Source organism: Budorcas taxicolor, chromosome 4 (genome assembly GCF_023091745.1).
Source record: "Budorcas taxicolor isolate Tak-1 chromosome 4, Takin1.1, whole genome shotgun sequence".
Lineage (NCBI taxonomy): Eukaryota > Metazoa > Chordata > Mammalia > Artiodactyla > Bovidae > Budorcas > Budorcas taxicolor.
This window is the reverse complement of record NC_068913.1, coordinates 89,579,010-89,605,760: the sequence shown is the minus strand read 5'-3', so window position 1 is coordinate 89,605,760 and position 26,751 is coordinate 89,579,010. Positions and strand designations below refer to the sequence as shown.

At 36.9% G+C, this 26,751-nt stretch overlaps 1 protein-coding gene across 1 annotated transcript in view; it reads left to right on the top strand.

Annotated features, from left to right (window-relative positions):
* IQUB (IQ motif and ubiquitin domain containing) overlaps nucleotides 1-22,614 on the top strand; it is a 73,949-nt gene extending 51,335 nt beyond the window's left edge. The window contains exons 8-12 of the mRNA XM_052638476.1: nucleotides 2,984-3,154; nucleotides 7,885-8,061; nucleotides 14,904-15,152; nucleotides 16,422-16,607; nucleotides 22,432-22,614. Coding sequence (XP_052494436.1) covers nucleotides 2,984-3,154; nucleotides 7,885-8,061; nucleotides 14,904-15,152; nucleotides 16,422-16,607; nucleotides 22,432-22,614 — 966 coding nt within the window. The remainder of the gene's footprint in view (nucleotides 1-2,983; nucleotides 3,155-7,884; nucleotides 8,062-14,903; nucleotides 15,153-16,421; nucleotides 16,608-22,431) is intronic.
* The last annotated feature ends 4,137 nt before the right edge of the window (nucleotides 22,615-26,751 follow it).

Sequence of the window (26,751 nt, the reverse complement as noted above, 5' to 3'; positions counted from 1 at the left end):
GCTAAAAAGCCTCTTGATGAAAGTGAAAGAGGAGAGTGAAAAAATTGGCTTAAAGCTCAACATTCAGAAAACAAAGATCATGGCATCTGGTCCCATCACTTCATGGGAAATAGATGGGGAAATAGTGGAAACAGTGTCAGACTTTATTTTGGGAGGGCTCCAAAATCACTGCAGATGTTGATTGCAGCCGTGAAATTAAAAGACGCTTATTCTTTGGAAGGAAAGTTGTGACCAGCATAGATAGTATATTCAAAAGCAGAGACATTACTTTGCCAACAAAGGTCCGTCTAGTTAAGGCTATGGTTTTTCCTGTGGTCATGTATGGATGTGAGAGTTGGACTGTAAAGAAAGCTGAGTGCCGAAGATTTGATGCTTTTGAACTGTGGTGTTGTAGAAGACTCTTGAGAGTCCCTTAGACTGCAAGAGATCCAACCAGTCCATTCTGAAGGAGATCAGCCCTGGGATTTCTTTGGAGGGAATGATGCTGAAGCTGAAACTCCAGTACTTCGGCCACCTCATGCTGGGAGGGATTGGGGGCAGGAGGAGAAGGGGACGACAGAGGATGAGATGGCTGGATGGCATCACTGACTTGATGGACGTGAGTCTGAGTGAACTCCGGGAGTTGGTGATGGACAGGGAGGCCTGGCGTGCTGCAATTCATGGGGTTGCACAGCGTCGGACATGACTGAGCGACTGAACTGAACTGAAGTGAACTGATATTTGGAAAAAATACAGAGTATTACTGTATTGTAGTATCTTAAATGGGGCCAAAAACTTGGAGGAAAGGTAGAATTAAATCAACAGCACAGCTGAGAAGATCCAGAATAGAGTAGATGAACTAAGCATTTCATTAAAAGGTTATTGTACTTGGATTATTACAAATGAAATAACTTATCAGCCTGCAGAGCTGAAGGTATTGTTCACATTACTGGAAGAAAAGAAAAGAAATTACATTTAATAGCATTTCCCTGAGTAAAACTCTGCAGATTAAGGCTTTAGACTTTAAAAGATTGCTATATGAAATGTAGCCTAAGATTGCTTATTCCTTAGAAGTTTCAAAAAGAGCTTTGCAATAAATATTATATTTCAATAACACTCTGAGATCTACCCCAAACAAGAGTATATCCATGAAAACAATATATTTAAAAAATTTCCAAGTGATAATAATTAAATCATAAAATATTTTTATTGAGCTATTTCCCTCTTATAATCGTAATAAATCTTATTAATTCTATCAGTCTGATAATTAACTTTACATTATTTAATATTAGATTTGTGTTCTAAAAATAGAAATTAATCAGAGAGCTGCAGCTTTTCATTTGCTAGATTAAAACTAGAACTGAGGATCTAAAGTTTCTAATGAAGATTCCTAGCTCTGCACAACATCTGCTTTACCTTTGATCAGAAAATGTTGCCATTACTTTGAAAACATATCAAATACATTTCTTGTTAAATAGTAGTTTGGTAGTTTTCAATGTAATTGAGCTAATATGAAGTGTAAAAAAAAGGTAAATTGAGGCTGTAACTAAGAATTCCTCATACTATTGTCATACTAAATAAATACAGGCTTGTAGAGTTTCTCTATCTGGCTATTCTACATTCCTGATGATTTGTTCCAATATGTGGACTTCTCTTTAAGCTTTAAACTGAATCAAATTTGAGACTGAAATGCTTGCAAGTATGACATAAATTAAACTACAGGTCTCCCAAGCCTCAAATTATCAGTCTACAAAAAAATAGAGCATTGAATGGTTAGAAGTCCTGATCAACATAGTCACCTTTTTTGATAAATTATAATCAGGGAAGGAAACTCAGCACCTATATACCTTAAAGTAGAAGAGTCACTGAGTTTTCACTATGCTCTTTCTAGGTCAACAAATCTTCCCTTAAAGTTGTGGTAGTCTTGGCAGGAGGGAACAATAGCACTGGCAAACATAGTCTTTAAATATTCTGTTGGTGTCCTGAGTCAGCTAGGACTCACTATTTCCTGTCTCTGAATTCTTAGAGTGGGACTACCTATATGAGCTTCAGGAAAAATTAACTCCGTCTTTGACCTTCAGTTCAGGAGGTGGGCTAGGTTGAGATGCACCAAGCCAGATCTGGAAATAGAAAGTGAGAATCTTACCGATCACCAGGGAGGCAGGGGCCAAAGCACTGCTAAGATAGCTAAATACAGATGTTTTACTGTGGACATCTGCTTTGTAAAGAACTGTGAACTTGTTATGGATTTATTTTGATGGGAAACGGAACTATAACTGAGTTCCATTTCACTATAGTTGTAGGTCTGACACATTGAGGATTGTAACAATTGTTCCACAAAGGTTTTTCTCAATTGTCAAGGCACATTCATCCAATTCAATATAATTGAACCAAGTACACTATCTTTTTAGCATTCTAAATAGCATGTTTTTCCCAAGGAGGTAATGAGTTATTTCACAAATCCATCAAGCTAACCATCATACTTTGTTGTTGTTTAGTCACTCAGTTGTGTCCAACCCTTTTGCAACCCTATGGACTGTAGTAGTGCACCAGGCTGCTCTGTCTATGGCATTTCCTAGGCATGAGTACTAGTGTGAGTTGCCATTTCCTCCTCCAGGGCATCTTCTGGACCCAGGGATCAAACCTGAGCCTCCTGTGTCTCCTACACTAGCAGGCGGATTCTTTACCACTGAGCCACCAGGGAAACCCAACAATCATGCTAGTTAGTACAAATTAGTAGCAAATTCTGTATCTTGAGAAAATATTTGCACTTCTGTAGACTGAAGCTCTCTGATATTTTTTCTCCTAAATTGTTTTACTTTCCCGTGGTCTACCAATTATTTAATTAATTTCTAGTTAGAGCTGACTTAGTGACTGAACAACAAAGTTTTAGTGATATTTTTATTCATAAATCACCTGATAATAAGGTTAACTTACAGTAGACAGAATAAGATTATTTTTGAAGCTTTAATTAACTGATAGTTATAATATTATTTTTTTTAAGTGTTCAGCTCCAAAGACGTGGAGAAGATTTGATGGCAAAATAATTGAGATGGATACACAATTTACCATCAGAGCCAGAGAGCTGCAAAACATCTATAGCTGCATCATGCTGAAGAATGTCTCTCAAGATGAGAGGCTGGACGTACTCTTAACGCTTAAACATACAGTAAAGGTACATTAACCTTCTCTTAGGTTTTGGGTGTCATATCACCAGTAAAAATATTGAATACTAAAATAAATAAGATGCTTTCTACTAAGTAATTATAAAGATAATAAATTATTAATTTTATTTTGTCAACAATATATCGTTTGGGTACAATTTGGGGAGGATATGGTTTATGCATTAGTATTTATCTAAAAGTTCTTAAACTATGTATTATGATACATACTAATGTAAATATCACACAGTGAATAGTCTAAATATAAATGTCTCTCTAATGAATGCAGATATATATAACATGAGATTAATAATAAAACAGCAATTATTGTCTAGATATTTTGACATTTGTGATGAAAATTTTATTTTTATCCATTTTAAAGCAGCATTTGTATATAAGTATTTTTATTTCTTTTTCCTTATCAGTTATTGACTTAAGGCACATTAAGCAGTTGAGTAAATGTGTCTGATCGAAAGGTCAGTCTCCATACTTCTTTTCCATTACTGCCCATCTTGAAAGCAAAGGCATGAACTCAATTAAGTACTGGCTGCCTTTTCAGAGATGTGTGTCTCGTAACTGTCTTTGAAGTTAAAGATGGTTAGGAGGAGAGGGAGAAGCAGTAGGTTCAGAGGTAGGAAATAAACATGATATCTCTAGAGGGCAATAAAATGACCAAACTGGAAAAAAGAGAGTTCCGGAAGGGAGTACAGTAGAAATCCTCTTACCTGATGTAATTAGGACCATTAGCTGGTTAATTAAAAGAGTCAGAGGATAGACTCATAAAAGATAAGTTGTGCATATCTTAATACATTTAACCTAACATAACCACACACACATTTACTGAACGATATTTGGTAAAGGATCAAGGTCTGTAAGCATAATTCGAATTCTGATTCTATTTATTGTGGCTGTACAACCTTAGATAAGTTATTGAATATTTCTGAAACTATTGTTATCTGTAAAATTAGTTGCTTTGAGGATATAAATATATACCTGTGTATATACTTATACATACATCTGTATATACAATATAAATAAAATATATAATTTGTATGTCTCAATATTTACAAATAGGGAGCCCTCAATAAATAAGAAGTATTATTTTGATGACAGTTACTCATACAGACCAGTGAATCTTGAACTTGAATATACATTAGAATCATCTGGACAGCTTGAAAGAGATAAAGAGTTATATAGAGAAATGGGGAGAGAGAATATGAGAATAAATTAAGAGGAATGATATCTAGACCCCATTTCAGAACAGGTCAATCAGATACTCAAGTGTGATAGCAATGTTAAGATTTTTAAAAATCATTCCAGGTCATTGTAATGTGCTCTCCAAGACCACCGATGCAGATCCTTTCATTAGCCATACTAAGTATGCATTAAAAAAAACAGAACATTTTATAATTACTGACTTTACCTTCTGATTCCTTCATTCAAACTATGTTTCTTGTAGTCCCTCTTGGGAAGTTGGAGCAACTTAATTCTATTTTATTAATTCTAAATACTTCTACTTTAATCACTTAACTCTTATTTAGCCTTTCTTATTCAATCATTTCAAGCATTTTATTTAAAATGATTGTGAATTATATAAATATACAGAAATAAACATATCAAGTATATATCTGCAAATGTAAAACTACCAACCCTGTTGCCATCCCCCTGGGCCCAAAACAGGACTTTGTCAGCATCTTCCTTTCTCTTCATATTTTCAATTTACTTTCTCATCCTCAAAAAATAATTACCATGCTTTCTTTTTCTTTTATTTTTTTAAATATTGTTTATTTATTTATTTATATTTGCTCTGGATCTTTGTTGCTACATGTAGGCTTTCTCTAGTTGCAGCAAGTGGGGGATACTCTCTAGTTGAGGTGTGCAGGCTTCCCATTACGGTGACTTCTTTTGTTGAGGAACACAGGCTCTAAGTGTGTGGGCGTACTTGCCCTGCAATTTGTGGAATCTGTCTGGACCAAGGATCAAGCCGGTGTCCCCTGCACTGGCAGGCGGATTCTCAACTACTGGACGACCAGAGAAGTCCCATACTTACTTTTCATGGTAGCCATTTCCTTCATTTTTCTTCCTATTTACCAAACAGTAGAATGGGAAAGACTAGAGAATTCTTCGAGAAGATTAGAGATAACAAGGGAACATTTCATGCAAAGATGGGCTCGATAAAGGACAGAAATAGTATGGACTTAACAGAAGCAGAAGATATTAAGAAGAGGTGGCAAGAATACACAGAAGAACTGTACAAACAAGGTCTTCATGACCCAGATAATTACAATGGTGTGATCACTCACCTAGAGTCAGACATCCTGGAATGTGAAGTCAAGTGGGCCTTAGAAAGCATCACTACAAACAAAGCTAGTGGAGGGGATGGAATTCCAGTTGAGCTAATTCAAATATTAAAAGATGATGCTGTGAAAGTGCTGCACTCAATATGCCAGCAAATTTGGAAAACTCAGCAGTGGCCACAGGACTGGAAAAGGTCAGTTTTCATTCCAATCCCAAAGAAAGGCAATGCCAAAGAATGCTCAAACTACCGCACAATTGCACTCATCTCACATGCTAGTAAAGTAATGCTCAAAATTCTCCAAGCCAGGCTTCAGCAGTACGTGAACCGTGAACTTCCAGATGTTCAAGCTGGTTTTAGAAAAGGCAGAACCAGAGATCAAATTCCCAACATCCACTGGATCATTGAAAAAGCAAGAAAGTTCCAGAAAAAAACATCTATTTCGGCTTTATGGACTATGCCAAAGCTTTTGCCTGTGTGGATCACAATAAACTGTGGAAAATTCTTCAAGAGATGGGAATACCAGAGCACCTGACCTGCCTCTTGAGAAACCTATATGCAGGTCAGGAAGCAACAGTTAGAACTGGACATGGAACAACAGACTGATTCCAAATAGGAAAAGGAGTACATCAAGGCTGTATATTATCACTCTACTTATTTAACTTATATGCAGAGTACATCATGAGAAACGCTGGACTGGAAGAAACACAAGCTGGAATCAAGATTGCCGGGAGAAATATCAATAACCTCAGATATGCAGATGACACCACCCTTATGGCAGAAAGTGAAAAACTAAAGAGCCTCCTGATGAAAGTGAAAGAGGAGAATGGAAAAGTGGGCTTAAAGCTCAACATTCAGAAAACTAAGATCATGGCATCCAGTCCCATCACTGCATGGCAAATAGATGGGGAAACAGCGGCTGACTTTATTTTTCTGGGCTCCAAAATCACTGCAGATGATGATTGCAGCCATGAAATTTAAAGACGCTTACTCCTTGGAAGAAAAGCTATGACCAACCTAGACAGCATATTAAGAAGTAGAGACATTACTTTGTCAACAAAGGTCCATCTAGTCAAAGCTATGGTTTTTCCAGTGGTCATGTATGGATGTGAGAGTTGGACTATAAGGAAAGCTGAGCGACAAATAATTGATGCTTTTGAACTGTGGTGTTGGAGAAGACTTTTGCGAGTCCCTTGGACTGCAAGGAGATCCAGCCAGTCCATCCTAAAGGAGATCAGTCCTGGGTGTTCATTGGAAGGACTGATGTTGAAACTGAAACTCCAATACTTTGGCCACCTAATGCAAAGAGCTGACTCATTGGAAAAGACCCTGATGCTGGGAAAGATTGAGGGCAGGAGGAGAAGGGGACAACAGAGGATGAGATGGCTAGATGGCATTACCGATTCAATGGATGTGAGTTTGGGTAAAGTCCGGGAGTTGGTGATGGACAGGGAGGCCTGGCGTGCTGTGGTTCATGGGATCGCAAAGAGTCAGAGACAACTGAGCTACTAAACTGAACTGATACATCTCTAATTAATATACTGTAGTTTTGCTTATTTTTGAATTTTATTTAAATGGAATGAGACAGTAAGTATTATTTTGTGCCTTGCTTCATTTGCTAAACATTAATTTGTAAGATTTAAATTTGTTATTATATATAGCTCTAGTTAATTCATTTCTGTATATTAGGTAATACTTTATTGTGTGAACCAAAAGTGTTAATCACTCACAGTCACTCAGTTGTGTCTGACTCTTCTCTTTGCGAACCCATGGACTGTAGCCCACCAGGCTTCTCTGTTTATGGCATTCTCCATGCAGAAAAACTGGAATGGGTAGCCATTCCCTTCTATGGGATCTTCCTGACCCAGGGATTGAACTTGGGTCTTCTGTGTTGTAGTGGATTCTTTACCATCTGAGCCACCTACTTTTTCACTTATTTATGCAATCAGTTTATTTATGGATATTTGGTTATTTCTGATTTTGAACTGGTTTGAACAATGACTCCATGAACATTTCTTTAAAGCACTTTAGTAGAATTGCTGGGTTGTAGAATATGGACATCTTAAATTCCAGTAGATAATGTCAATTTCTTTTCCAAATTAGTGGTCTCCATCTATACTTACGGGATTTCCTGGTGGTTCAGCTGATAAAGAATCCACCTGCAATGCAAGAGACTTGGGTTCAATCCTTGGGTTGGAAAGATCCCCTGGAGAAGGGAACAGCTACCCACTCCAGTATTTTGGCCTGGAGAATTTCATGGACTATTCATGGGGTCGCAAAGAGTTGGACATGATTGAGCGACTTTCACTTTCACTTTCATCTATACTTATGTTAGCAATGGTTCATTACTTTTGGAATCTAGTTTTAGCTTGTTTGGGTGATAACTTTAGAAACTAACTTGATGATGTTTAATGTTCTATACAAAATATGTGTGTGTATTTTACACAGGAACATGAATGTAAACTGACTCAGGAAATCCTGGAATTGATTGACAGGGAGGTGGACCTTATGATGAGAGGAGTCAAACATCAGAATCTTGAAGGACTCAGAAAAAGGATTGCAACACTCTTTTTTCATTACATCAAAACACCTCTGTTTAATCCAGAAGTTGCAAGATACCTTAAGGTACTCTACCCTTTCCCTGCCCTGTATTCCTTTATTAGAACTCTATGCTCAGAGGAGCCTGGTGCAGGCTCCTGTCCATGGGGTAGCGAAGAGTTGGACACAACGAAGCGACTTCACTTTTCATGCTATAGTAAAATGAGGTATATTCAAATTTTGCTTTAGTACTTTGCTAGGGGTCCATGTGGAAGATCATCTTATTGATGAAATTTCTTTGAATGATATTTTTTCTGTTGATAAATGAACCATTTAACACTTTCTGTTTGTGTTTCCAACCTTGAATTCTCTCCTACTCTCTGGATCAAGTGTCCAGTTGAATACTATACTATATTGAATACCTCACAGTCTCTCACACCTTCCAGCTTTTGCACATTCTGGTGCTTCCACCTGGAATGTTGTCCCTGACTTTATGCAGCCAGCTCCTCTTTATTTTTTAGGACTCAGTTCACATGTACTCTTCTTCATTAGGCCTCAGAGAGAGTTAATCTCTTCATTTCTGAGATTCTACATGCACCTTTGTGTTCCTTTATAATACTTACCACATAGTTATAATTATTACTGAGCTGATTCGCATAGATATCCTGCAAGAACTTCAAATGTAATATGTATTTGAATTAAATTGCTTTTTCCAACTCCAATATGCTTAGCCGTCTTTGGAGATTTTTCTTTCTAAAAACTTTGCCATCTTGCTTTGCAAGACTATTTGAAACACGATGCAGGATACAGCATGCTTGGGGCTGGTGCATGGGGATGACCCAGAGGGATGTTGTGGGGAGGGAGGTGGGAGGGGGGTTCATGTTTGGGATTGCATGTACACCCGTGGTGGATTCATGTCAATGTATGGCAGAACCAATACAGTATTGTAAAGTAAAATAAAGTAAAAATAAAAATTAAAAAAAAAAGAAAAAAAACCACATTTAGTAAATTTTTGAGGCACTTGTTAAAGAGTTTGAAATATTAATAGTGTTGTTCCAATGATTATTTTTAGAGTAATAATCTCTAATAATTTAAGAGGCTGACCAAACATCTATTTTGCTTTTAGAAACTTTTAGAAAAAGTAAAAGTGTTTGATTTTTATATTCTCTCTTTTAATGAATTTTTGAAACTTAATTATATTGCAGGAGAACTTTAAAATGTAACAAAAGTTCAAGAGAAAAGTTGACCATCAAAATATTTATCATTGTTCTGTGTTTCCAAACTACTTTTTAGTCTTCTATGGACTTATACAATTTTCATATGCTTGTGGTAGTATAATAGAATTCAATGTTCTATACATTCACATAACATTATACCATTTTATTCACTTTTTAAATTTACCTTTGGTAAAATCCAACGTTTTTGATAAGTTTTGACAAATGCAGTGTTGTGTAATCAACAGCCAATAGCACAATCAAGATAAAATAGTCTTTTCACCTCCCTGAAATTCCCTCATTATGCTACTTTATAATCAGTCCTTCCCCTGGATGCCTAACCCTTGGCAAACACTGTTCAGCATTTTATTTCTGTAGTTATACCTAACCCTGTCCTATAAATGGAATCATATGTACAAGCATACCATGTTTTATTGCACTTTTCTTTATTGAACTTTGCAGATGCTGTTTTTCTTTCTTTCTTTCTTTTAAATAAATTGAAGATTGTGGCAACCCTTCATTGAGCAAATGTATTGGCACAATTTTTCCAACAGCTTTTGCTCACTTTGTGTCTCTGTGTCACAGTTTGGTAAATTCTTAGAATGTTTCAGACTTTCTCATGTTTATTATGTTTGTTACAGTGATTTGTGGTCATTGATCTTTGATATTGCTATTATAATTGTTTTGGGACATCATAAACCTTGCCCATATAAGACAGCAAATTTAATTGCTGTGTGTATTCTGACTGCTCTACCAACTGGTGGTGCTTCCTTCTCTCTTCCTCTCCTCAGTTCAGTTCAGTTCAGTCACTCAGTCGTGTCCGACTCTGCAACCACATGAATTGCAGCACACCAGGCCTTCTCCTCAGACAACCCTTATTCCTTCAGACACAACATTATTGAAATTAGGCGAGTTAATAACCTTACAAAAGCCTCTAAGGATTTAAGTGAAAAGAAGAGTTGCACACCTCTCCCTTTAAATCAAAAGCTGGAAATGATTAAGCTTAATGAGAATAGGCCAAAAGCTAAGCCTCTTGCACCAGTTAGCCAACTTGTGAATGCAAAGGAGAAGTTCTTGAAGGAAATTAAAAGTGCTACTCCAGTGAACACATGAGTGATAAGAAATTGAAACAGCCCTATTGCTGGTATGTAGAGAGTTTGAGTCGTCTGGATAGAAGATCAGACTTACCATAACATTTCCATAAGCCAAAGCTTGGTCCAGAGCAAGGCCCTAATGGTCTTCATTTTCTTGAAGGCTGAGAGAGGTAAGAAAGCTGCAGTAGAAAAGTTTGAAGCTCACAGTGGTTGGTTCATGAGATTTAGGGAAAAGAGCTCTCCATAACATAAACGTAGAAGCAACAAGTTATCCAGAAGATCTTGCCAAGATAATTAATGAAGATGGCTACACTACACAGTAGATTTTTAGTATAGATGAAATGGAAATGGCCTTATACTGGAAGAAGATGATATCTAGGACTTTCATAGCTAGAGAGAAGTCAAATTCCTAGCTTCAAAGCCTTAAAGGACAGACTGACTCTCTCAGCTAATGCACCTGGTGACTTTTAAGTTTAAGTGAGTGCTCATTTACTATTCTGAAAATACTAGGGGCCCTTAAGATTTATTACCAAGCTGTTCTGCTTGTGCTCTGTAAATGGAACAACAGAGTTTATATAACAGCACATCTTTTTCTAACCATGGTTTAGTTAATGTTAATATTTTAAGCACACTGTTGAGACTTACTGCTGAAAAAAAAAAAAAAAAAGATTCCATTCAAAAGAAAAAGAGAAAAGCAACTAGTAGTATACAAGGAAACTCTTAGACTATCAGCTGACTTTTCAACAGAAACTTTGCAGGCCGGAAGGGATTGGCATAATACAGTCAAAGTGAGAAAAGGGGGGGAAAAAAACTACCATCAAGAATATTCTACCTGGCAAGGCTATCATTCAGATTGGAAAGGGAGATAGAGTTTTACTAACAACCAAAGCTTAAATAATTCAGCCTCACTAAACCACCTGTACAAGAATTTTAAAGGACTGCTCTAAGCAGAAAAGACTACAGCTAGAAAGAAGAAAATTATGAAAGCAAAGATCTTATTAGTAAAGGCAAACATACAGTAAAGGTAGTGGATCAACCACTTAGACAGCTAGTAGGAAGGTTAAAGGACAAAAGTAGAAAATCATCTATCCACAATAAGTAAGTAAAGGATACAAAAAACAAAAGATGTAAAATATAATGTCAGAAATATTAACAATGGCAGTGGTGGCTGGTGGAATAAAAATACAGGGATATTAGAACATGTTTGAACTTAAGGGAACATCAACTTAAAAATGATACATATTGTTGTATATTAACCTCATGGTAACCACAAGCCAAAAACCTGTAATAGAAAAACACACAAAAGAGAAAATCCAAACATAACACTAAAGAAAGTCATCAAATCATAAGAGGAAGAGAACAAAAGAAGAAAAGAGCAACAAAAATAGTAATAAAAACCATAAACCAACCAGAAGACAATAAACAAAATGGTTATAAGTACATCCCTATCAATAATTTCTTTAAATGTAAATGGACTAAATGCTCCAAATAAAAGATATAGAATGGCTGAATGGATAAAAAAAAATGCAAGAGCCATGTATATGTTGCCTACAGGAGACTTTCTTCAGATCTAAAGAAGCAGACAGACTGAGAGTGAAGGGATGGAAAAGGGTATTCCATGCAAATGAAAGCAAAAAGAAAACTGGAGTGCATGCTTAGTTGTGCTTATTTGCTCAGTCACGTCTGACTCTTTGTGAATTCCATGGACTGTAGCCCGCCAGGTTCCTCTGCCCATGGGGATTCTCCAGGCAAGAATACTGGCGTGGGTTGCCATGCCCTCCTCCAGGGGATCTTCCCAAACCAGGGATCAAACCCAGGTCTCCTCCATTGCAGATGGATTCTTTAATGTCTGAGCCACCAGGGACGAGATAGACTTTAAAACAAAGATTGTGCTAAGACAAAGAAGGACATTACATAATTATAAAGTGATCAATCCAACAAGAAGATAACAATTGTAAATATATGTGTATCAAACCAGGATTAGCTAAGTATATAAAGGAAATGCAACAAACATAAAGGAAAAAATTGACAGTAACAATAACAGTAGGGAATTTTAACACCCCACTTCCATCAGTGGACAGATCATTGAAACAGAAAATCGATAAGGAAACAGTGGCCTTAAATGACATTTTAGACCAAATGACTTAATAGATATATGTATATGAAACGTTCCCTCCAAAAGCAGTGAAATACACAATCCTTTCAAGAGCTCATGGAACATTCTCCAGTATAGATCTCATGCTAGGCCACAAAACAAGTCTCAACAAATTTAAGAAGACTGAAATCTATCAATCATCTTTTCAAACCACAATGGTATGAGAATAGAAATCAGCTACAAGAAAAAAAAAACTGCAAAAAACACAAACATTGGGAGGTTAAGCAGTGTGAACTAAATGAATAAATCACTGAATAAATCAAACAGAAAATTCAAAAAATACCTGGTGACAAATAAAAATGAAGAGACAATGATACAAAATTAATGAGATGCAGTAAAAGCAGTTCTAAGAGGAAAGTTGATAGTGATACAAACCTACTTCAGGAAATAAGAAAAGAATAAGCCATCTAACATTACACCTATGCAAACTAGAAAAAGAAGAACAAACAAAACACAAAATTAGTAGAAGGAAAGAAATAATACAAATCAGAGCAGAAATAAATAAAATAGAGATTAATAATAAATCTAAGAGCTGGTTATTTGAAAAGATAAACAAAATTGATTAACCTTTAGACAGACTCATCAAGAAAAATAGAGGTACCAAGTCAATAAAATCAGAAATAAAAAAGGAAATAAAGTTACAACCAACACTACAGAAATACAGAGGATTGTAAGAGACTTTACTATGAACAGTTTATATACCAATAAAGTGGACAAACTACAAGAGATAGAGAAAATCTTACAAATATATAGTCTCCCAAGAATGAATCTGGAAGAAATAGAAATAGTGAACAGACCAATTACCAGTAGTGAAATTGAATCAATAATCAACAAACAAAAGCTCATGACCAGACTGCTTCACAGGAAATGGTACTAAACATTTAAAGAAGAATTAGCATTTATCCTTCCCAAACTACTCCAGAAAGCTGAGGGGAAAGAATATTTCCAAATTCACTCTTTGAGGCCAGCATCACCATGATACTGAAACCAGGCAAAGACATCACAGGAAATTACACACAGATATCACTCATGAACATACATGCTCAAGTCCTCAACAAAAGATTAGCAAACTGAATTCAACAGCACACTAAGAGGATCATGCACCGTGATCAAGAGAGATATCTCTGGGATGCAGGAATGTTTCAACAGTGTAAATCAGTATCATATACCACATTAACAAATTGAAGAATGAAAATTATATGATCATTTCAATAGATGCAGGAAGAGTTTTGACAGTCTTCAATGTTTATTTGTGATTAAAATTTATCAACAAAGTGGATATAGGGGGAACACACCAACACATATATGACAAACCTACAGCCAACATAATACTCAATAGAAGAAAGCTGAAAGCATTTCCTCTGTGATCAGGAACAAGAAAAGGATGCCCCCTCTTGCCATTTTTATTCATCATGGTATTGGGAGTTCTCACCAAATGATTTTGTCAAATCATTGTGTAGAACATCTGAAACTAACATAATATTGTACATCAACTATATATTTCAATACTTAAAAAATATAATAAATACAAGACCTTCCACCAGAAAAAAATAAGACTCAGATGATAGCATCTTTGAGTAAGATTACTTTTAATTAATGTATCAGATGAGGTAATATCCAAAACAACTTGTACAACTCAATAGCAAAATAATTTTAATCCAATTTAAAAGTGGGCAAAGGAGCTGAACAAACATTTTCCTGAAGAAAGCATACAAATAGTTAACATATATATGAAGAATTGTCACTCATTATCACTAATCATCAGAGAAATGCAAATCAAAACCACAATGAAATATCACCCCCTCAATGTTAAAATGTCTATTATTAAAATAACAGAAGATAACAAGTATTGGCAAGGATGTGAAAAACAGGGAATCCTTGTGTACTGTTAGTGGAAATGTAAATTGGTACTGCCATTAGGGAGGTTCTTCAAATAGTTCTAGAAATAGAACTACTATATAATGCAGAATTTCAAAGTTTGAACACTGATGAATGAGCCAGCCCAAATTTAGTGTGAAGTTGGAATGAAATGAGAACACTTGTTTTAGTGGGCTTTTATTTATATATGAATTTATCTATTGCCTGTAAGAAAAATTAATACAGAATACCACCAAAAATCTAAATTCTTCTATAAATAAGTGTCAAAGGACTTTTTTCCTGTTCTTTCTGGAAGGTTTTCTTACTATTGCAACTCAAAGCCTCTAACTACTCATTTTTTTCAGCCAGTTAATTTTCTAGGTGATTTTACCACATGTATCTAAAAGTTGATGAACAATAGAGTTTTAACATTTTGACAGAGTGAATGAATATGACTTGAAATTTAAATTTTTCATAGAGTAGAAAGTTAGGGAAAAAGATAACTTTAAAATTAATCAACTATTTATCTCATTCTAAGATAAGTTAGCCCTTAACATTTGGCCTGGCTATTAAACTTTTCTTTCTTTGTTTCTTTTTTTTATTGTTTAGGTCCCTCAGGACCCACTGAAGTTCTATAGGAAAATTTACTTTTGCCACAGTTGCCAGCTCTATTTGCCTTCTGCAGAGTTTCCTGTATCATCCACCTCACACCGCATTTACCAATGTCGTCAGTGCATTAACCTTGACAATGAGAGTCGAAAACGAGAATCATATTTGAAGTACAAATGTTTACTTCAACGGCTCTACTGTTCAGAAGCTGATTATGAAGATGGTTCTGAAATTGCTTTCCTGATACAGGTATGATGAGTAAATGTTGCCAATCATGGATGAAACCTGTTCATTGATTTTACAGAAAAGATTTCTGCTTTCCCATCCAAACCTTTTAAAATAATGGTTCTTCTTTCTGTGTTTATTCTTTCTGAAGCTTGCCCCTCTAGCAGTCCTAAGTTTATATATGCAGTCCTCTTGATAAAAAGTCATTTCAAGAGCTGTAGCTAATATGGTTTAAATTTTTAAAAAGTTTATAAGCAGTTATTTCATTTCCCCCCTTGTTCTCTTTTTTTTTTCACTGAAACAGTGATGTTTTTAATAACACTAAATGAATTGCTTATTCTTTTTCACATCTTAATTTCTTAATTTCTAAAATGGGAATAAAATGATCTGCAAGTAACCCTGAGGATAAGCTGAAAGTTACTAATGAATTTTAGAAAGTACTTGATATCATATAAATATAAGGTAAAATTAGCATGTTGGAAGAAATACACACTGCTTTCTCTGGATGCAGTCATGACTGTGAGACTGGTAACATAGTTTGGGCAGAGTGAGCAGAGATTGGGCTTCCCTGGTAGCTCAGCTGGTAAAGAATCCACCTGTATTGCAAGAGACCCTGGTTCGATTCTCTGGTTGGGAAGATCCCCTGGGGAAAGATATGCTACCCACTCTAGTATTCTTGGGCTTCCTTGGTGACTCAGCTGGTAAGGAATCCACCTGCAATGCGGGAGGCCTGTGTTCGATCCCTGGGTTGGGAAGATCCCCTGGAGGAGGGCATGGTAACCTACTCCAGTATTCTTGCCTTGAGAATCCCCATGGACAGAGGATCCTGGTGCGCTACAGTCCATGAAGTCACAAAGAGTCAGACACAACTGAGCGACTAAGCACAGCACACACACATGGGCCCTGAAAGGCTTCCCTGGTGGCTCAGTTGGTAAAGAATCTGCCTACAGTGCAGATCTCCTGCAATGCAGCAGACCCAGGTTTGATCCCTGGATAGGAAGATCCCCTGGAGAAGGAGATGGTGACCCACTCCAGTACTGTTGCCTGAAAATTTCCATGGACAGAGGGGCCTGGCGGGCTAAGTCCATGGGGTCCCAAGAGTCGGACACGACTTAGTGACTAAACCACCAGTACCACCGTGTGTGCTGAAAACCTCATGAATAATGTTTCCCTGTAAAAAATACACTGAATTTGTTTTCTCAAGGAATATAATAGTCTTAAAGAAATTTTATGGTTAGAATAAAATTTTATGTTTAGAATATTTTTATTTTAAAAATATGTTTTGACATGCAGCTACAAGATATTCAGTACCTGACAGAGAATATCTGGGCATCCCAGTCTGTGCTCAGTGCTTGGAAGGATCTCAATGATCTGGTCATGGTCAGATGGGATAAGTCTGTGGAATGGTCTCCCTGGAACTGCATTCTTCTTACCAAAGATGAAGGCGCTACTCATCTCAAACTAAAGAGTATTGAAGAGGTAAGAAAGTCAATCTGTGACCTTAGTTTGATCACTGGAATTATTAGAAGTACCTTGATTGCCTTTTAGGGCTTCCCTGATAGCTTAACTGTTAAAGAATCCACCCACGATGCAGGAGATCTGGGTTTGATCCCTGGGTTGGGAAGATCCCCTGGAGAAGGGAAAGGCTACCCACTCCAGTATTCTGGCCTGGAGAATTTCATAGACTCTATAGTCCATGGGGTCGCAAAGAGTTGGACATGACTGAGCAACTTTCACTTTCACTTGACTGCCTTTTACTACATTCCATGCATAATTTGAATAGTTTAATTGGATTAAGCAACAGAGAACCCATGGATAACAGCAACAAATACCTGGATGGTATGTATGGCAGAAATTGAAATTTAAAGGAGGTTAAGGCACATAAGGGAAAAGGCAATGGCACCCCACTCCAGTGCTCTTGCCTGGAGAATCCCACGGATGGGGGAGCCTGGTGGGCTGCAGTCCATGGGGTTGCTGGGAGTCAGACATGACTTAGCGATTTCACTTTCACTTTTCACTTTCATGCACTGGAGAAGGAAATGGCAACCCACTCTAGTATTCTTGCCTGGAGAATCCCAGGGACGGGGGAGCCTGGTGGGCTGCCGTCTATGGGGTCGCACAGAGTCGGACACTACTGAAGTGACTTGGCAGCAGCTTGGCAGCAAGGCACATAAGAGATAAAGATAAGACATCTGGAAGTCTTACAAGTACCTCATATGAAACCACTCCCTCCTAATAATAGCAAGTTCAAGCACATTAGTACCACAGTAAATTTCACAAGAGCCAGGGACACTGTTTAGTTTTTTTGTGTCTATATCTCTAATACTTACAACAGTGTCACAGAGTAGATAATTAATATGTATTTGTTGAATGAATAAATGAATACTATCACCAGATAGGTATTATGGAACCTAGAATCTGTCCTTTGATTATTCTTCACAGGTCTGCCTAAAAGCACACTAACTTCTCAGATAAATTCTGTTCATAATTTTGTGTCCTAAATGGCAGTCCTACCAATGGAGTGTAGTTCTGAGGCTTAATTTTTCATTTTCTTCCAACTAGCTAGAAGTGGGAAAAGTGCTATAAAAATTAAACACCATTTAATTTCAGTAACTTACAAGATGCAATCTGTAAAACATTTTGATGAATAGAATTGAGGGGTCCCTGATGAGTTCTCAGAAAGCTCCGTTTGCACTAAGTAAACCTATGATCCCAACAGCTGATACTGAATCTCTGCTTCCCACTGATTAAATTGCTGTACTTATTCGATGCAAGATGTCAGCTAAGGGAAAATAAAGAAATGACTTCAAACATAATAGTCATTTTGAATCATGCTCTTCCCTGTATGTGTTTTTACTGGGGAGGGGGAAGGTGTAAAGAGGAGGAAGTAATTAAATTGTTCGCTTTTTTTGAATAATTTTCCAGTAGATGCCAGGATAAGAAAAATTTCACCCTAGGGACTGGAGGAAAGGGTAACAAACTGAAGCCGTGTTAAATATTATATTTAGTGAACTAAGCTGCCCCATAAATATTCAATCACTGGAAGCCTAGCCAATACTAGCAGAATCATTTCATATAGGAACCACAGTGGAATTGAAATTCATTCCCAAAGGTGATATTCCGCTGCTTCTTCAATTAATGCGCAAACTCCCTTTGTGTATTTAATCAAGTTATTGCAGTATCAAATTAAATGTTTTATTCACATGCATTTCTAATTTCAGGATCTTACTGAATTTCTGTAAATAGAGCTCCATTTACACTAAGTAAGCCTAGTGTAAATAAAGAAGTAACTTCAAACATAATTGTTATTTCAGACAAACTAAATTGCTGTTTTATGGTTTGGGGCTGGTGTAATCTTTTAAGTATTAATATTCATCCTAGTTAAAGAACAGTTTATGTCTTGTGGCAAAGTAAAACATTTCCAGAATTTCCTAAATACACAGAGCTATTTGCTATCAAAGGGCTTCCCAGGTGGCACTAGTGGTAGAGAACCCGCCTGCCAGTCCAGGAGACATAGGAGAGGCAGGTTTAATCCCTGGGTTGGGAAAATCCAATGCAGAAGAAAATGGCAACCCACTCCAGTAATCCTGCCTGGAGAATCCCATGAACAGAGTCTGGTGAGCTACACTCCATAGGGTCGCAAAGAGTCGGACACTACTGAAGCAACTTAAGACACATTTGCTATCTCATTGAGAAAAAAATTACTTAACAGTTAAAATAATCTTGACTCCTACAGTCAGTCATGACACAAATTGTAGGAAAAGCATGGAAAAAGGTTTCTGTTCTCTGAACTGTGTATGAGGTAGTTCAGTTTCTCACAGTGTGGACATTGGCCAAAGTAGGAAAATGGTGGATTTAAAGTCAGAAGATCTGACCTAGTGTTTCCCCATCTGTCACTGAGGATCCACAGGACATTAGGACCTGCCTTCTTTGCTTTGTAAAATTTTATAAAAGTTAGCTAAAAACATGAATCTGGTATAAAAGATTAGAGTGCTATCCTTAATCACTCAGTCGGATCTGACTCTTTGTGGACTGTAGCCTGCCAGGTTCCTCTATCCTTGGGCTTCTCCAGGCAAGAATGCTGGAGTGGATTGCCATTTCCTCCTCCAGGGGCTTTTCCTAACCCAGCCCTCCCTCACTGCAGGTGGACTCTTTACTGTCTAAGCCACCAGGCAAGTCACAGAGGGTAAGAGTAGCCTTAGCTTTAATTCTGACTCTATCACTTATGAGTTGCAAGAAGCTGGGCAAGTTTGTTGCTGACTCAATACCCCAGTTTTTTCATATATAACGTGGGGATGATGAATATTGGATATTTTTCCATATTATATTATTCTTTAAGAGTTACTTATTGTTCTTTTTATTGTTTGTAACATAATATGATATTCTCTTTAATGATTGATTTGGCTTTGTTTATGCACTTTGAAAATCTATAAGGTTCTCTACGTGTATTGTTTAATGTTGTATTAATATTAAAATAACATAAATGTGTCAGTACTCCTTGAATGAAATATGGGCTAAGAAGTGTTGGGAGGAGGTTAGATGAGGGTTTTTTCCTTTTTTTTGTCACGCTATGCATCGTGAGATCTTAGTTTCCTCATCAGGGATTGAACCCGGGCCCCCTGCTTTGGGAGCATGGAGTGATAACCTTTGGCATGCCAGTGAACTCCCTAGGTGAATTTGTCTGTAGAGAAGAATTTTTTTTAATTAAAGTATAGTTGATTTATAACATTATAGTTAGTTTCAAGTATAAAACATGTTTCAGTAGTTTTATAGATTATATTCTATTTAAAGTCATTATAAAACAATGGCTATATTTACCTATGCTGTACAATATATTCTTGTTGCATATCTATTTATACAAAATAGTTTGTGTTTCTTAATCCTGTCTTGCTCCACACCTTCCTTTTTCCCACTGGTAGTCACTAGTTTGTTCTTTATATCTATGACTTGTTTCTGTTTTGTTTTGGTATGTATATTTGCTTTATTTGTTAGATTGCACATGTAAGTGATAATATAAAGTATTTGTCTTTCTCTTTCTGACTTCTTTCGCTAAGCATAATGCTTTCTAGGTCCATCTGTGTTGTTAATGGCAGCTTTTCTTTCTTTTTTAATTGCGTATTATTCCATTGTGTATATATGTATATATACCCTGGAGAGGAAACCTTAAAATAAGCCCAGGATACTTCTATGTAATGCTTTCTGTAAGAATGCCATGTCCTCTGGCTCCTTTTCTCCAGGGCTTCCTTTACCTTGACACTGTGGAAGCATCTTTAGGAAGGAGATATCTGGCCTTTCAGAAAACAAATTTTAGGAGGAGGCACAGATAGTCTTTGTGATTTGGTTGAAAAGAAGAGTCAGGTAAAATTAATAAAGAAAATAAATGGTGTTTGTTAATTCAACCAGAATTTGCTTTTGAATCTGAGGGTTACTGTGATGAGTGCTTGGGGAAAAACAGAGAAATCTAATGGACACAATTCTTGATCATCTCAGTTGCATTTGAGCTTAGCTGTAAATAACAAATTAAGCAATTTGCAAGTAAGTTAATTTAACAAATTAACCAAATATGGGGCTGCTTTTCTTATATAAAAGGAATCCAGAGTTTGGCAATGACAGGGTGGTTGTATGGTAGCTCTACAATGTTCTCAAAAATTCAGGCCCTCTAACTTCTTCCACAGCCATATTTACACTGGCTTTAATCCTAATGATTGTGTACTCTTAGAGATAGATAGCTACTTTATCTCCTGCATTATACCCACCTCCTAGATAGAGCAAAAGCCTAAAGGTACTTGACAGGTGAGGCTTCCCACTCCCAAAGAACTTCCCTGTAAGCTTTATCCAGTGACTTCTTTTTAAAAAATGTACACATATACATTTGTGTGTGTATATATATTCACATATATATATTTCTGCCATGTATATATATGTGTGTATGTGTATATATGTGCATATATATATATGTATATACACACATGTACATGAAAGTGAAATTCTCTCAGCCATGTCTGACTCTTTGCAACCCCATGGGCTACACAGTCCATGGAATTCTCTAGGCCAGAATACTGGAGTGGGTAGCCTTTCCCTTCTCCAGGGGATCTTCCCAACCCGGGGATTGAACCTAGGTCTCCCACATTGTAGGCAGATTCTTTACCAGCTGAGTCACCAGGGAAGCCCAAGAATACTGGAGTGGGTAGCCTCTCCTTTCTCCTGTGGATCTTCCCGACCCAGGAATCCAACCTGGGTCTCCTGCATTGCAACCAGATTCTTTACCAACTGAGCTCTCAAGGAATGTCAGAAACTTGTCATATGATCAACCCTAGCTATAATAAAGGCTAAGAAAGCTAAGCATGTCACAGAATACACAATCGGGCCCATGTGTAAAATCAGGCCTCTAAATATGAATGGAAGAGAGAATGAATATTGGGTTGGCAACTTGGCAGTGCCCCTTTTATTAGAAAACAGATGTTTTGTTTGTCTGTAGTGTGGCAAAGCTACCTAACAGAGAAAGTTCAAAGTGCTGTTACAGCTGTGGAGAGACAGGAAGCGTAAATATTAGTTAATAACAAAGAAAAATGGAAACGCACAAAAATTTGTTAAAGGCAGGAAGATTATTTTCTGTTTAGAAGACAGAAGAGAAATAGTTCAGACACATCTGTGGTAGTAAAAAAAGTGACAAAAAAGAAGTTTACATGGTCACAGCACCATTGTTTATATATTTAATTTTAATTTTATTATTGGAGAATAATTGCTTTACAATGTTGAATTAGTTTCTGCTGTACATTGTGATCTTTATTTTGAACTCTGGAGATACAGGGAGAAGGACTAATTTTAGAAAAAACTTCAAGTTGGTAATTGTATCAGTATTGAAATAGATTTAAAGAGAACCAAGGTGACAAGAGCATTCACACAAAAATATTGATTGACTGTTTACCTAAGGTGCCCAGAGACACATGTATGAAAAAGACCCAGTTTGAATCTCTAAGGAGTCTTCTTTGTTATCACGGAAGAGACTTGCAAGTAGATAGTGAAGTCCAAGGCAGAATGAATTAAAAATTACATTTAAAAATACATGAAAGTGCTTGCAGGTATGGAAGAAGGAGAGGTTTGTTTGCACTCAGGTCAGAGAGAAAATCTAGAAAGACTTCCAGGTTTAAGTATCAAAAGCTGAGCCCTGTAAAATGATGGACAAAGTGAGGGGAAAAAAAGTTTAAGAACTGACAAGCAAAGGCACTGAGGCATAACAGTGTTTTTGTTTGGCAAGATTTATCTATGACATTTAATACAATCTGACTTTTTGTCTTTTCAGGGATATGAACCCTTGTTTATTCACAAGATCAAACACAAACACTTCCTGGCTAAGAACTATTTTTCTCAAATTCCACTACTGGCTTCATTTTTACTTGATGATGGTGAAGTAGAGGAAATCAGAAAGAAGCATCAGTCAGAACCAACAACTAAGATTTTAGAAGTCCACAGGCCTGGTCCTTAGAAGATCCAGGACTCTGTTTGATGATCAGAATTTTTGTCCACGGCTAATAGAGTAATACAGAGGTCACACACTACAGAAGTAGAATTTTATCCTTTTACTGATTTTAATTGTTATACTGTCATAAGTTTTATGGAGAAAACATCCCCATTGCTTTATTGTTAGATAGTGTGAAATTTAAATATAATTTTGTTACTGAAATTAACATTTTAAAGAGAACATTTTATTTTTACTTTTTCTACATTAATTTATTTAAAATTTCATATACATCATATTAGAGGTAAAATCAATATACAAACAATCAGAGAAGGGCAAGTAGAGTACTGTGAGCATTCCTCTGTTGCCCTGGAGTAAGGCTTCTGACTATATAGCACTTGCTCACAGTGATGGGAGAATGAATGGTGGAGTACAACTGAGGTGGGGGAGCAACCAGAGCTGTTGGATCATACATGAAAAAGGGCAGCACCTCAATTTAGGGCTAGGAAAATAACCACAAAGAGTGAAAAAGATAGGCTCAACAGCAGAGAGACTTTCCTTAATAAAGGCAGGTCTTCTGGTAAATTCTTTTCCATCTCGCTGAAACTACAGCTCTCTTTTTATATAAATGTCCAAATATCCATAGCAGAAGGGGCAGGAGATGGTGTCAGGCTGGAGGGCAGTCAACAGGGAAGAAGTTCAGTTGTGGCCTGCTATTACAGAACCCTGGCCTCAGGATACCTGAAAGCAACTAGCTAAGAAGTTAATTCCCCTGCCTTTGAAGTAAAGTATCTGCATTCTGTCTGCATTCCTCTAGTTTCTTACCTGATGAGCATGCCTCCCCTAGCCCACTAACAAATGAAAACCCACAGAAGGGGTTTCCTTCCTTCTCCTTACACGACTGAAGCGACTTAGCAGCAGCAGCAGCAGGAAGACTGTATTATATGGATAAAGGCCTAAACAACCGAACAGAACAAAGTGTTATATCCCAGTGTCACAAAAACAAGCTGATAGAGAAAGGAGAGTCACCATATACACAAAGATTCAAAAATCAAAGAGATCCTTTTGAGGAGTGAAAATATGTATTTATTTAACAAATCTCTTAACTGTGTTAAGGACATTTAATAGCATTTTTCATCCTTTGGAAAAATACTAGGAAAAATTACTATTACTTAAATAATTACAATAAATAAATAGATACAATAAAATAGTTGCTGAATCACAAAAACACACAGATGGCAATGAAGAACAGATCTGGCACTTGAAAGCTAAAACTAACACGGAGATTGGGTGATTTAGCATAAGATAGTCCCCTGGAATTCAGGGGAAAATTCCGAGAAATGAGGTAAATGAGCAAAACAGTAAGTTTAACAGATTTCTTTTTTTGTCCACCCTAGAAATAGCATAAGCCTAAAATGGAGTATAGAAGGAGAAACAATTAACGAAGATTTAAAACTGATTTCCCTAACTAAAAAGACATATATCCTTAGCAGTATAAAGTGTCTACCAAGAACTGGGAAAATTAATATAGAGACACACATAGACACAACTTCATGACATTTCTGGATTTCAAAAATTTTGGACAAATTCTATAAACATTCAAGTTGGAGAGGAAAAACCACAGACACACACACAAAGTCAGTAACAATAACATTAGATTTATCTTCCCCAGTGCTAAATGCCAGAAGGTAAAGGAGGAACATTTCTATTGAAGAATTTTGAATTTTGAGCGTAAAAAAATGAATTGAGAGTTTTACTTTCAGGCAATTTTTTTTTTTTTTGGAGTGGGGGATGAAAACAACAGAAAGACATTGTTAGGCAAGAGGCATGTCATCACTCTGTGTGGACTCATTCTGTACTCCAGATGACCTCGACACTGTGGAGGAATGACCTGGACATGATAGTCTGTATGAGAAATGGCGGTGAGCACCAAAATTTCAAGATTCTTTAAAGGATCATCACTTGAATGGTTATGGAACAATGTAATGAAGACAAATAATTTTTCAAAAAAGTCTCCACTGCAAAAAACAAAAATCTGAATCAGAAACACAAAAATAACCTGAGTGTTCTAACTAAATTCTGTTGTAGGAAGATCCAGGGGGGTAAAGTGTTCCAGATCTTTTCAAGGGGAGATGAGCAAATGGATAAGTACGTAGGAAAGAAGATACTCAAATATGTAGTTAAAAAATTTAAAGGCAACTCCAATCAGAATGAAGATGGAATTATAAACCCCACATTTCTAGAGAAACAAGGGAACAGCAGCAAACAGGAGAACTATTGTGAAATAAAGAGGTTTTGTGTGTATGCTTGTCTTTTAGGTTAGGAGGAAGGAGGTATACATGAGAGAAAAACAAGATTAAAAATATCACAGTGCACACATTTGAGTGGGTTAAAATTCTAGTAAAGGACAGTTATTCTCATGTGGCTTCAAAGGAGTGAATTATGTGTGCCAGATATTTATCCCCAATAAAATGACATTTAAGGATATTTAGCAACACTATTCTAAAGGAGATCAGCCTTGGGTGTTCTTTGGAAGGAATGATGCTAAAGCTGAAACTCCAGTACTTTGGCCACCTCATGCGAAGAGTTGACTCATTGGAAAAGACTCTGATGCTGGGAGGGATTGGGGGCAGGAGGAGAAGGGGACAACAGAGGATGAGATGGCTGGATGTCATCACTGACTCGATGGACGTGAGTCTGAGTGAACTCCGGGAGTTGGTGATGGACAGGGAGGCCTGGCGTGCTGCAGTTCACGGGGTCGCAAAGAGTCGGACGCAACTGAGCAACTGAACTCAACTAAACTGAGCAACACTATATCAGTCATATGCAAATAGACACCTCCTATAACTCCAAAATAATTGGCAATATTCATTTCAAGGATGAAATTGAGAACAAAAATAACAGAGCAAAAGAAGTTACTTAATTTTGGTAAATTGTTTTTCAGAATATAAATTAATAATCTGTACATTAGGTATGAAAGTAGGTTTAAAACAAAAAGTCAATTGGGAAACAATTCTCCACAGGTTTTTAATGTTTCTGCATGTCTTTTGAGTAGAAGTACTTCTTTTTTCCAAGGATATTTGTAAAACAAGCAGTCTTAAAAGGCAGAGGTAGTGTTTACTGTTCACTATAAAAGACTCAGCATCTCTTAGCCCACATTCTCAGCCTGTAAAGCAGCTCACTGTGTGCTGCTGAGGGAATGTGTCACCCTGAGGGAATTAGGGCAAAATGCTGATATTCTAGCTGCTATTGTTTCTGTGAACAATAAATTGTGCTTTATCTCTGACCCAGGAGTTTCATGTCTTCTCCTATCGTTTATGAACTTGCAGCACCAAACTTGTTAGCTTGCAGTTAGTGTAACGTTTCAGATACTTCACAGTTCTTGACTCAGAAAACCTTCAAAATGAAAAAGGAGAGAAATGAGTCATTTCCTTCTCCAATGCATGAAAGTGAAAAGTGAACGTGAAGTTGCTCAGTCGTGTTCAACTCTTAGCGACACATGGACTGCGGCCCACCAGGCTCCTCCGTCCATGGGATTTTCCAGGCAACAGTGCTGGAGTGGGGTGTCATTGCCTTCTCTGGAAATGAGTCAAGAAGTAGAAAATACTGTTTTTCTTGTCTTTCCAGGAACACTGGGTGGATGATGGCAATTCTCTAACCATTTGAAGTGAGGCAGGATTATGTAACAATGCTTTTGCTTTATGTAATTTAGGTAGATTATCTCATGTCACTTTTGAGCAATGAAGGAATGAAAGATTCTAATTCTACGAGATATTCTTCTTCTAATATATATAAAAATAATGAATACTCCCCACCTCATGAGACCAGCATATCCCTGATATCAAAATTGGACAAGGAGAATACAAGAAAGAAAACGATAGGCCAATTTCACTTTGAATATAGATGTAAAAATCCTAAACAAAACATTAACAAACCAAATCCAAAAATGCATTAAAAGGTAATAGTATTTGGTTTCCCTGGATAGTCTTCATGTGCCTCTTCAGCTCTTCCCTCCTTCCTTCCCTTCTCAGTTTTGTGCCCTCGGAGGCTGATCTTTACGCACTGCCTCAATGAGTGCATAATATCACTTAGTAGGATTTGGTCAATAGGAAGCATCAGAAGGAAGTTTGGGGTCTGAGAGAAAGAGGTTGGGATATTTATTTC